The sequence below is a fragment of the Artemia franciscana genome, chromosome 13 (genome assembly GCF_032884065.1).
Source record: "Artemia franciscana chromosome 13, ASM3288406v1, whole genome shotgun sequence".
NCBI lineage: Eukaryota > Metazoa > Arthropoda > Branchiopoda > Anostraca > Artemiidae > Artemia > Artemia franciscana.
The window spans coordinates 34,198,782-34,212,120 of record NC_088875.1 but is presented as its reverse complement, the minus strand read 5'-3'; the positions used below and the strand labels follow the sequence as shown (position 1 = coordinate 34,212,120).

General features: G+C 34.5%; 1 protein-coding gene across 2 annotated transcripts in view; it reads right to left on the bottom strand.

Annotated features, from left to right (window-relative positions):
- LOC136034850 (cyclin-Y-like protein 1) overlaps window positions 1–13,339 on the bottom strand; it is a 36,495-nt gene that overhangs the window by 6,986 nt on the left and 16,170 nt on the right. For both annotated transcript variants that reach the window (XM_065716316.1, XM_065716317.1), the window contains exons 3-6: window positions 9,852–9,883; window positions 5,629–5,817; window positions 2,523–2,656; window positions 372–524 (exon numbers count right to left, since the gene is read on the bottom strand). In XM_065716316.1, coding sequence (XP_065572388.1) covers window positions 372–524; window positions 2,523–2,656; window positions 5,629–5,817; window positions 9,852–9,883 — 508 coding nt within the window. The remainder of the gene's footprint in view (window positions 1–371; window positions 525–2,522; window positions 2,657–5,628; window positions 5,818–9,851; window positions 9,884–13,339) is intronic.

Genomic DNA, 13,339 nt, shown 5'->3' with positions numbered 1-13,339 from the left:
GTGAATTTCCCAGGTAATCGCCTTAATCCCCTTTTTGAAGATAAATAATAGAAAATAGAAAAATAGAAAAATCAAAAAAATATTAAAAAACGCAGAAACCGAGAAACGCCGGTGATTTTTGGCCAGTGGAAGGAAAGCGAAAAGACAAAGCGGGTATTTCGGCAAAAATCTCCACCATGCTATCCTCAGTGTTCAACGCCGAAAAAAAACACACAAAAAAAACACTAATCTTTTGGAGTTTCCTGTGTCTCGCTAGAGTTTATTTCAAAAGGTTGTATTTGGCCGGTGGAAAAAGAATGCAAGGATGAGAACCCCCAAAGTGTCTTTAGAGAAGGGTATGATAACAATAAAATTGGAAACACAATACTTACATATCTTCAACAGTAATATCACGCAGAATTTGGCAGTAATCAACATTCCAAACGGCTTGATCGTCCCAAACCTTAGATGCAAGTAAAATAGCTCCGAGGACAACCCTCCTCCAAGTCACTGGTGTCAAGTCTAGCTCAGCATAGGTCAAAAGCCTGTAAAACAAACAAAAAACGGATACATTTATCAAAGCAAGAACAAGTTGCTGAGTAGAAGAGGAATCGACCATATCAAGACTCCTTGTGAATTTCAACTTCAATCTTTCAAAAAAAAATTTAATTCACGTGCTGGGTATATTTAAATTTTTGATTTGATCTAGTCTTTTACATTACTCCATCACGAGGTTTTAGATCTCCATGGTTGAATCACGAGGTTGAATCTCCTTTCGAAGGAGTCAACAGTGAACTTTTGTTATAACATCTTCAAGAAGATCGATCCAAATCGAATGCAACATCGAATGAAGCTGTTCTTCAAGCCCTCTGTTCTAGGCATTTCAATCATGAGATAATTGGATTGATCTCTTTGCCTTCGTGTCTGTCTTGTATGTTGGCCAGGGGGAGGGGGCACAATACGAGAAATCTCTGGAGAAGGAGGCGAATTTATAGACTTGCAGAAAACAGTTTGTACCAAAGGGAGCTGGAAGACTGATGATTTTTTTTTTTTTACATTACCTATAGTACCTCTGTCGTATGTAGGATATACAAACTCTAGAAATTCTTAGAAGAACATTTCCCATGGGCCACTACTGGCTCATTAAAGAGTATAATGTATGTGAATGTATTTACTTGAGCTAGAATAATTAGCGTAAATTATAAATAAACTAAAGGGACCTGTGGACTGGTATTTTCCAATCAATCATTAAACAAAAATACACATTTGTATGTGGTTTCCCACCTTTCAGGAAAAGAGAGGGGCAAACTTAGAATCACAAGTAAAAATAAAAGACTTTTTTGTTACTTTTAACTGTCTTATTTGAAATATTATACCCCTTTTTCTATATTTCCATTCCGTTTTATTTATAAATAGAAAGCAGCGTATTCTAAGAAATTATTTCTTTTTATATTTTTAATGATGACGACTATATTGAATAAATACAGTTTAAGGCCGATCGGAGTTATTATCGCATAAAAATGAGTACATTTAGCACTTGAAAAAATATAACTTCTCCAAAAAATATTTAAAAAGATGACTCATTGAAATTGAAATGGCTCATTGAAATATTGGACATGGCAAAATTGGAAACATTTCTAAATTCCACCTAAAATGAAAAATGGAACCATTTCAAAATACCGTAAGAAGATGTGTTATGTCACCAGTATATTAGTATTAAAAGTACTTTCGTTTGCATTTATTAAAAGTAAGATTACAAAAATGCATATCAATCAAAACATTTATCAAAGGAGGTTAATGTTTTTTATTACTTATATTTCTCCATCTTAAGTTTTTCACTTATAAGTCCTTCATCTAAGCAGAACATGTTTCTCTGACTAATCCTAATGAAATATCACAAAATATGATGAAAATATAATACATTAGAAACAAATTTGGGCTAGATATTTGCATATTAGGGGTGTGGGGGTAAAGTATAGCTGTTCTGCATACAAAATTGATAAGGTACAATTATTCTCCATATCATGAAGTAAGAATTGTTTTCTCACTTCACACTGTTCAAATACTTTACCCCCCGCCCTCCTAATATGCAAATATACAGCTCAAATTATATATTTACCATCTATTCTGTGACTTGTCTTTGTTTGTCTCACGCTAAGCTGAAAGAAAATAATGAAGAAATCGGTTCTACACTGCGTCAATGGATGAAGAACTTAACATAGGCGCTACAAAATATATGTACCTATGTATATATGTCTTGGGCTCCTGGAATACAAATAAATTGGCTCAAGTATTCTTAAAATTAAAAATATATATACTATTTCTTCTGTTGAATATTTGTTTTTGTCATGACAGTTACTTTCTGATTTGTAACAATTTTGTTTCAATAAATTTCTAAACCTACTCTATCTTCCTTTGACATCCAGCATATACGAATGAGGTTTTTAATATTATTAAACTGCCTAAATATTAATTTAAAGGGCTTAAGTTTAAACACATTATAAAACTGTTTAATTATTATAATATAAACTGGTCAATATTACCTTTCAAGGTACACCAAGGTGATTATGGCACATTCAGCTGTAAGTTGAGCTGCACTGAATAAGGTTCGGACGAATTTATAGATATGTCGATGTTCAGGATTGTGGCGTTCGTAATCGGCAGGTACTGGATCACGCTGGAAATAATATAAACTTTATCATAAATGTAATTGCTGGGACATATAGGATGCCATAGCGGCACAGAGGGCTGGGTGCCACCAGAAATGAGTTCAAGGAGCACCCCCTCCACCCCCCCCCCAAAAAAAAAAAAATTGGGCCTGCAAAATGTACTTTTTCATGTTTAATTTTCCTCACTAATACAGGAACTGTAGAACACGTTAATTGAAATGGCAGTACTTTACACACCATAAATTATGGAAATGAGTGGGAAAACTGAAATGGTGTTCCGTCTTCTCGATTTTCATAAATGAACGACTAACCTTCGAGATACGAAGAACATTAAATTTTACACCAAAAGCAACAAATTTCTTCCATTTCTACATTCGAAAAAGAAATTATCGCGTATATTTGAAAAAAAAAATCTTTAATCGTCTTAAGGATCAAATAAGATATGGAAATGAGCTATACCAATCAATTGATGCGACCAGTAATAAATCTCACTTGATAAAAATATATTACAACATATTTTTGTAATTGCAGCAACCTCTTTGTGCATTTAAGAAGGAGGGGATAGGGGACAATCCCCCAAGAGCAAATGATCCGTTACCCACCCCAACAGGGGATTATGTAATATGACGTAATAATATAACACAATTAAACAGTGACACGTAATCATTGATGTTGTTGGATCATCCTCAATGATATGCTCTATATTTTCGGTCTTTTCAGGCGTATGTACCGAACAGCCTCGTTCAGGTCTAGACCTATCCCCAGAAGAGCCAAGTTCTTAAAAACGCTTCACAGGGGGCTTAGGAGGAAGAAGTCTACCATTCCAATGGCACATATAAGATCCCTGCGTATCAGATGAGTTTCAAGCTTCCATTTCTTTCGTTGTGAATTTATTCCTGTTTGCATTTTTCATTTCAAATGGCTAGGTGACTCGTGCACTACCCTGTATTTTTTCCCCCATAATTCTCATCAGCATCCACACAGTCATAAGTTCTCCTAAAAAAAAATGCCTTAATAACTTCGAAATCCAGTAATTTTACACTCTAAAATGCTTTTTTTCAAATCCTCTAAACAACGTGAAAAGAAAGAAGAATTGATATAAGGTAGTGCACAAACAAATCCTTTGCAGTCCTCAAGAATATCCCTCGCGACCTTTTACTACACTCTGCCTCCCAGAATAAACATACACTCCTCAATCACTGCTCCAAATAACAATAAAAAAAGTTGTACTGAAGTTCCCGTCCAGCAAGAAAAATCCCAGGTGCACTATTCTTCATCCTTCCTTACACGGGTAGTCAACCAGTCCAGAAAACGTAACTTTAGCAGATACGGGTTTTGTTTCAGATAATCATCTAACTCTCTAATCCAACTCCAACCAAAATTTTCCTCCAATCAGATTCTACAACTAAAGCTTCGAACCTACGCATTTATATTCTTTTCATTCGTTGGAATTTACCTTAGAATATTAGAATATACCTTAGAAAATTAGAATGTACCTTAGAATATTAGATTATGCCGTTAGAGAACACCTTAGGATTCTTAGAATATACCTAACCTCTCTAGAATAATAGAGTGACGCAGGAAAAGAGTGACTGACTTGAATTAATACAAAAAAGGGCCTTAAGATTATTTTTTTTAGAAAGTCAATAAGCTTAAATTCATCTTTTCAAAAATGCTAATATCAAAGAAAAAGGCGTAATATACGGTTTCAAATTCCAACCATGTACAAGGAAATTTTAAAAGATGGTTCAAACTAGAAGTTAAATATTAAAATAAATATGCAAAATTTCAAGTTTGATCAGTCATTTTGTATCATCATTCAAAATGCAATGATGAGCCTTCGCTTTGATATGCTCTTCCGACCTTTGAACAACAAGATAAAATCACCTTTAAAATGCTCGAAACTTCAAGTTCTGAAGCTCACACCTGTCCGTAACTAAACGTCAAAACACAAAAACAACTTCGTTTCATCTTTTTTAGGCCATTAAAATAATTCATAAGAAACATCCCCCCCCCCGCTTTTATCTTCTTCATGTTCTTCTTGTATGTCGTTGTTGATAGAGTATTGTAGATAACTGACGATTTCTCGATTTTTTTATCCTTTTTTTTTATCTATTAATAGATAATAAGTTTTCCACTTTTACATAAAACCACAATTTCATAAATTTACACCTAAAATTAAGTTTTTTGTCAGACATTTAATCAGTTTTTTTTTTACCCAGAGCAACAAATTCTGTGGTGATTATCAGGAACAAACAAAGCAAAAAACAAATGTGTTTTCCAAATGTTCTCCAAACTAATCACTTAGGCAAGTTCATAGGCGTTCAATCTTTTTGATTTAGTAAAAAAAAAAGGAGCCAAAGAATCCAAAAAATACAAAATCATAAATTTGGGATATTTGGAGAGAGTTGAAGCCAAAGGTTTCCTTCTCTCAAGATACAAGTTCCACCCTGCTACAGCGGTCAAATTATGAAAGAGGACATGGAATTTTCTATTCGCTTTACGACAGGGACGTACACAAGGAGTGGGCGGGGGGGGGCTCGGTGCCAAAGTTTCCCTGAAATCCCAAATTCTTCCAAATTTCTAGGTATTTCTACTTCAAACTATAAAACAACTATTTTTTTAGTCACTCCCCCTTCCCAGAAAAATTTTTGCGAACCGGCTTGCTTTGTATTATCTTTATTGTGTATATCATCATTATTAACTGTCTATTTATTTATTATCTGTATTATCTTTATTGTCAGTATTATCTTTATTTATCATCTATATTATCTCATTTACATCAAAATTTAACAGCCGTTTTTGGCTACATGTTTTGCATTGTTTTTCTTTCGCATCTTCATTATCTTTTCCTTTCATTGTTATTGTAAATATGGCTCTAGAGATGTTAACCTTATTTTGTTATTAAAAGCAAAAAGTAAGAGAACAAACAGAATTATTTTGATGTCGAATGTGTTAAGTAGAATCACGATTAGCTTACCGTTAAAGGATGCGTTCGCTCGTCAAAAATATCAATAACTCTACTGGAAGTCCTATTTTTAACATGATAATAGATGGCGAGCGTAACACATTTAATTGTTGATTTCAAATTTGGCTGCGATACAGTGCTATCATCTACATATATTGTGGAGCAAGAGTTAGACTTCTTCAATGTTCCATCTCTACTTAGCTAAAAAAAAAAATAAGACAAATAATAATAAAATAAGACAAAGTAAAAAATTAGAGAGAAACTAAAAAAATTAGAAATAGTAGGGTAATATCAAAATTAAAAGTGAAAATTTTTGGCTGTACAAGCATATATTGACCCAGAAGTAAGGTGCAGATATAATCATAACGATGTACCACGCCCTCCCCCTTTCAGTTAACAAAAAGCAAACTGACTATAATGCGTATAGATTAAAAAAATTTATATTTTGTACTGAATAGGAAAATTAGAGATTTTGCCAAAAAAAAACAGGATTTTCTATGTCAAATTTTGTATGTGTCTGTTAGTATTAATATCGAAAAAAAATTACTATTTTTTCTGACAATTTTATCGATTTTCCAACAAAATAGTGTTGTCTTTCTATAATGAATTCACGTTTATTGTTATGTGTCTGACTTTGACATATGTTTAAAAAATGACAAATTTTTACCTAGGAACTCCTAATTTACCCTCCCGCAGAAAAAGTTTACATAGACTTCCTCCTAATACAGTGGTTGTGCGCACCTTTGACTATAGAAGAAGTGGCAAAGCACATCACAGAGCTTGTGGTTCACTATTTGTAGTTCAGAGAAGGGGTTAGGGGTTTCCGTCTAGGCATAATCCATTCACTTAAACAATGAACAGACATTAAATTGTCCCACCACCTGAACAATTAACAAATATAAAACCTAGAGCGTCACGTAAAACTAGACCAATAAGGGTAGCTGAAGCAAAGGACATTGGCAAATTGCCTGAGCTAACAAAAATCCAAAATTAAAGAAAAAAGAAAAATGGGGCAAAAGGTCAAAATGTACCAAAATTGACAATGACAGTAATGATAATTGGGTTAGGGATTTTGACTTGGATAATGTCATCAATGCTTACCATGTCTTTGTAAAAAAATGTCGACGATATGTATTTCATAATGACAAAAGACAAACCAGGGCAAAAGTCGACGTTGAATATTTTATAAAAGCTCCAAGCGATGAATAACGACATCAGAGTTTATAAGGACATTAGCCAAGAAATTGATACTGCACCAGTCTCTGTTAAAAAGAACAAAGGTTTGGCGTTACGATGACAACAGACAAGCCAGGGCAAAAGTTAAAGGTCCAATAAAAGAAAACGTAATTTTACAAGCACACTCATTCTAATTTAAGGTCATTTAAAATATTCAAGGGGTTGATTGATGAGAAAGAAGCACACATAAACGTGATTGGAAAACCAGTGAAAGTGAGAATCGCAACAGCTAAAGAAATGGCATAGAACAAACGACAGTATTAGAAGTATATACCTATAGAACCTGACATGATGATATCAAAAAGATAGGTTTCAAGAACTTTCATAAAATTTAACAAAATTCTTTTCATACCAACAGCATAAAAAAGAAGTACTTGAATCTATTTAATCTCGCTTTCTATATGTAAGAGTTCGATATCTTAAGTAGAAAAGCAACAAGATTATATTACTCCAAAAAAAGTCTTTTTGAAAGCGATATTTTTCAAAAAAGCCTTTTTTCACAGAATTTTTGACTTCTTAGGTTTTCAAAAAGAAAGAGAGCATATAGTTGTTTAAGAAATTTCTATAGCATAAGATTTATGTTAACTGAAAAAATAATAGCATCTTATCAAGCCCCCATGATTTTCACCCAACAATTTTTTTTCAACTGATACGGTGAATCATTTGTAATTACAACACAACGAAAACTTTTGAGAGCACAATCAAGTACTTCCCGTGCGTCATGAAGACTTGATAAAGATTTTATAAGCCATAAAATCTCACCAGAAGCGGATGTAAATGAGTGACTTCACAACCGTAGACACAAACCGGTCTGACCTGGAGGTTGGCATCGTTTCTGTTTCTGTTTTTCTTTTTTTTTTCACCGGTTTCTGTTCTATTATTTTGGAAAAAAACAGAAAAAACAGGTAGCTGTTTTTTTTATTACCGTTTTTGCTTCTGTTCCGTTTTTTTTTTCTTACCACTTTTGCCGTTTCTGTTTTTTTCACCGTTTTCTGTTCTGTTGTACTGGAGAAATCAGGAAACACAAAAAACAAGTACCTGTTTTTTTATTACCATTTTTTTCTGTTCCGTTTTTTTTCTTACCACTTATGCCATTTCTGTTTTTTTTTTTTTTTTTTTTTTTTTTTTTTCGCCGTTTTCTGTTCTGTTAAATTGGAGAAATCAGGAAACACAAAAAACAAGTAGCCTACCTGTTTTTTTATTACCGTTTTTTTTTCTATTCCGTTTTTTTCTTACCGTTTTTGCTGTTTCTGTTTTTTTCACCGTTTTCTGTTCTGTTATTTTGAAGAAAACAGGAAACACAAAAACAGGCCGTTGGTTTTTTATTACCGTTTTTGTTTCTATTCCGTTTTTTTTTTCTTACCACTTTTGCCGTTTCTGTTTTTTTCACCGTTTTCTGTTCTGTTATATTGGAGAAATCAGGAAACACAAAAAACAAGTCCCTGTTTTTTTATTAACGTTTTTTCTGTTCCGTTTTTTTTTTCTTACCACTTATGCCATTTCTGTTTTTTTTTTTGTTTTTTTTTTTTTTGTTCGCCGTTTTCTGTTCTGTTAAATTGGAGAAATCAGGAAACAAAAAAACAAGTAGCCTACCTGTTTTTTTATTACCGTTTTTTTTCTGTTCCGTTTTTTTCTTACGGTTTTTGCTGTTTCTGTTTTTTTCACCGTTTTCTGTTCTGTTATTTTGAAGAAAACAGGAAACACAAAAACAGGCCGTTGTTTTTTTATTACCGTTTTTGTTTCTATTCCGTTTTTTCTTACCGTTTTTGCCGCTTCTGTTTGTTGTTTTTTTCACCGTTTTCTGTTCTGTTATTTTGGAGAAAACAGAACACGAAAAAAACAGGTAGCTATCTTTTTTCCCCGTTTTTATTTCTGTCCCGTTTTTTTCTTGTCGTTTCTGTTTTTTTAGCCGTTTTCTGTTCTATGATTTTGGAGAAAACCGAAAACACAAAAAACAGGTAGCTGTTTTTTTATTACTGTTTTATTTCTGTTCCGTTTTTGTCGTTTCTGTTTTTTTTTTTTTAGACCCGTTTTTCTTCACTTTCCGTGTTTTACTTAAGAATAGCATCATATCGCATTCTCGCGACTTTTATTGCATTGGGACACTTACCATGTAGGGAGTAGTCTTGTCTTCAAGTGTTCTGAAGATGAGATTTGCCATTGTGAAAATTAATCCAATATTAAAGCCAGTGTTTCCAGTTTTAATTATTTAGCAACAAGAATAATTACCTTAATTACTTTTCAACTATTGTCCTTTCAAATTCTTAAATTACTTGGTCTATTTACTTTTTTAATTTTATGCTGTATTTTTTGGAATTGCTTTTTCTTCCCCCAAGCAAACTTTCGGCAAATACCTCGGAAATTCTTTGCATGCTTGAATTCTTTCGTCTATAAATGATTTTAATCATTTTAATCTTATTTGCCATAGTAAAGATAATTGATAAGCAAGCATCTTTTTGTAAGCAATAAATTCTGGCTACAGAGAGTCAGGAAAAAACAACGGAACATTGTTTTACTGTTTCTATTTTTGCCAAAAACAGAAACTTCGCCGAACCCTAGTCTGACCTTCAAGGAGTATCAGGAGATTTTCTGGTGATCGGCAACGCAGTTCGTATAATAAGTGTATTTTCCGCCAAGTTTCTAACTTCTCTAGCCGTTCTTAGGGTGAATCTTCCTAGGATAATTACGTCTAGTGTAGATAATTATTTACTTTAACCTTATTTAAATGAGGTGGAAGAAGGGACAAAGTCCCATCCACTAACACTCGGAGACATCGCAAATGCAATTAAAAAGGGACCTCAGATTCTGTTAAAATGGGATTTTAAATTCCATTCTACTTAAAAAATATTTAATGAAACAAGGTAAAGACAAATCGCTTTTATTTTTCTAGAGCATTTAACTTTTTTAAAATCATTTTTACATATTTCTTAGGTATTTCAGTTGTTTATGTTGGTAATTGTTAACGCTTCAACAATAAAGTAAGAAAAAAAACGACTTACGTGACTCTGACTCCTTCGACGTTCAAGTCCACCTAGAAAAGTTAATTTTGCTCAAAATACTAACAAAAAGATAAACGCGCAAAAAGACTTATCTAATATTAAAAAAAAATCTAGGTCGAAGGTAGTCAGTGGCTTCATTTGAAAGCAAATTAAAATTCAAGAAAATATGGAATAAAATAAGTTCGGGTATGTAAGAAATAATTTGGTTTCATTTGTCTCACAAAGCACTTTACTAGACACTTTTATTACCAAAATTTAGGGATCATCCCCCCCCCTAAAAAAAAGAAATTTACTCCTATTCTCCATTAAGTTCATTTGATCCTGTTGAATGTCCTGATAACGACAATTAGGGATCGTCATTTTAATTCCTTCTCGAATCCCCCCAAAATAAAATGAATCTATTAATCCCTTATAGATGTAGGGTCAGTGATATGATCACCACGATATCTCTAACTTCGCACCAAAGTTGGTCAATATAAGACAATCGTTTCCGGCAGATGTTTGGAAAACAGAAGCTTAGACATCAATTAGCCCTTTTGATCATCTCTTGAAGCCTTAGAGATCAATTAGCCCTTAGAGATCATCTTTTGAAGCATAAAATTGTTAGTTTTTCGAATCAGAGGCAGTGCCATAGCGTTGCCTATAGCAAAGGCCATACGGCTCCAATGTTTTATTATTTATTTTTTTCCACTTCATACGGAAGCGGTCGTTGCATAAACTTCGAAGGGGGGCATTTCATTGGAAATTGAAAGTTCTAGTGCCCTTTTTAAGGGTTAAAATTATTGGAGGGCAGCTAGCCCCCCCCTTACGCCTTTTTTCCCAAATACATCCGATAAAAATTTTCAAATAGCAATTTTGTTAAAAGAAAAGTTCAAAGATCACATAACAAAAACTCCGGTGTCAACACAACCCCCCCAGGGCCCAGGGACAAGCGTTGTGAATTGTACCCTGGGGGCATATATGGTTCTTGTGGAAGGATGCTCGTATAAGCTTCAGAGAGGGTTCATTTGATTGGAAGTTGAAAGCTCTAGTTCACTTTTTAAGAGCCAAAAGAGATCAGAGGGCAACTAGCACGCCCCTGCCCTTTTTTTCCCAACCCATTAGATACAAACTTTGAGATAGCCATTTTGAAAATATAACAGTTCAAAATAGGGATGAAACCTTTTAATTGACAGTGAAACAAATATAAAAAATTTTAACTGGATATTTCGAACATATATACAGTGTTTATCGTCAGCAGTAAAACTCTGATGATGGACGCTGTATATGTGTCCAAGATATCCGGTTAAAAAAAATATATTTGTTTCACTGTCAATTAAAAGGTTTCATCCCTATTTTGAACTGTTATATTTTTGTTATGGAAAGGCAGTATGGTCTTCGAAGACCATCTACGATAGCCATTTTTTTTATATTTAAAAAATTAGATAACAAAAACTCCGGTGTCTACATAGCTCCCCTGGGCCTGGGGGGCAGGTGTTGTAAGTTATGTCCTTGGGGCGTATATGGTTCTTAGGAAAGAGATGCATGTATAAATTTCAGAGAGGGCTTATTTAATTGGAAATTGAAAGTTCTAGTTCACATTTTGAGAGTCAAAAGAGTTCCGAGAGCAACTAGCCTCCCCTCACCCCTTTTTCCAAAACGCATCCAATAAAATTTTGAGATAGCCATTTTGTTAAAAAATGTTTCAAATGTCAGATAACAAAACTCCGGTGTCGACTTAACCCCTGGGTATATATGGTTTCTATTGAAGGAATGCTCAAATATACTTTAGAGAGGGCTCATTTGACTGGAAATTGAAAGTTCTAGTTCAATTTTTAAGATTCAAAAGAGATTGGAGGGCAACTAGCCCCCCCCCCAAACGCCACTTTTCCCCCAAATGCATCTGATAAAAAATTTTAGATCAGATTTTTTTGTTAAAAATAGTTCAAGGATCAGGTAACAAAAACTCCGGTGTCAACACAACCCCCTGGGCCTGGGGGCAGGCGTTGTAAATTATATCCATAGGGCATATTTGGTTCTTATGAAAGAGATTCTCGTAAAAACTTCAGAGAGCTCATTTGATTGGAAACTGAAAGTTCTAGTGTACTTTTTAAGAGTCAAAAGAGATCCGAGGGCAACTAGACCTTCCGCGTCCTTTTTTCCCCAAACCGATCCGATAAAAATTTTGAGGCAGCCATTTTGCTAAAATATTCAAAGATCAGATAAGAAAAACTCCAGTGTCGACACAATCCCCCATGGCCCGGAGACAGGCATTGTCAGTTATGATCTGGGGGCAAATATGGTTCTTATGGAAGGGATGCTAGTATAAACTCCAAAGAGGCCTCACTTGATTGGAAATTGAAAGTTCTAGTTCATTTTTTAAGAGTCAAAAGAGATCCGAGAACAACTAGCCCCAACCTCCTATCCCTTTTTCCCCAAACCCAACCGATAAAAATTTTAAGGTAGCCATTTTGCTAAAATAGTTCGAAGATCAGATAAGAAAAACTCCGGTGTCGACACAATCCCCCATGGCCCGGGGGCAGGCATTGTCAGTTATGATCTGGGGGCAAATATGGTTCTTATGGAAGGGATGCTAGTATAAACTTCAAAGAGGCCTCATTTGATTGGAAATTGAAAGTTCTAGCTTACTTTTTAAGAGTCAAAAGAGATCCGAGAACAACTACCCCCAACCTCCTATCCCTTTTTTTCCAAACCCAACCGATAAAAATTTTGAGATAGTCATTTTTAAAAATAGTTCAAGCATCAGATAACAAAAACTGCAGAGTCACAACCTCCCAGAGCCCGGGGCAAGTGCTTTAAGTTATGCCCCAGAGGTGTATAAGGTTTTTATGTAAGGGGTGGTCGTATAAACTTCGAAGTTGGCCCATTTGATTATAAAATGAATGTTCTAGTTCACTTTTTAAGATACAAAAGAGATCCGAGCGCGCAACTAATCCCCCTAGCCGTTTTTCCCCAAATCCACCCAACACCAATTTTGAGATAGACATTTTTTTTAAATAGTTCAAACATCAGATAACAAAAACTCCAAGGTCGACACAACCCCCATATCCCGTGGGCAAGTGTTTTAAGTTATGCCCCGGAGGCGTATGAGGTTTTTATGTAAAGGTTGATCGTATAAAGTTCGAAGGCTCCTTTGATTGGAAATTTCAAGTTCTAGTTACCTTTTTATGAGTCGAAAGCTAACGCAGGGCATCTACCCCCCCCCTGACACATATGCCCTCTTTTCCCCAAATGCATCAAATGAAAATTTTGAGATAACAAGTTTGTTTAAAATAGTCCAACGATAAGATAAGAAAAACCCCGTTGTCAACATAACTGATGTCACGGGGGCATATAAGGTGGAAGATGTGGTAGCATAAACTTTGGAAGGGACTCAAATGATAGGAAATTGAAAGTTCTAGTTCACGTTTTAAGGGTAAAAAGTGATCCGATGGCGACCTCCCTCCCTGCCAACCTTCTTTCCCCAAAAGAAGCAGTAATTTCGATTC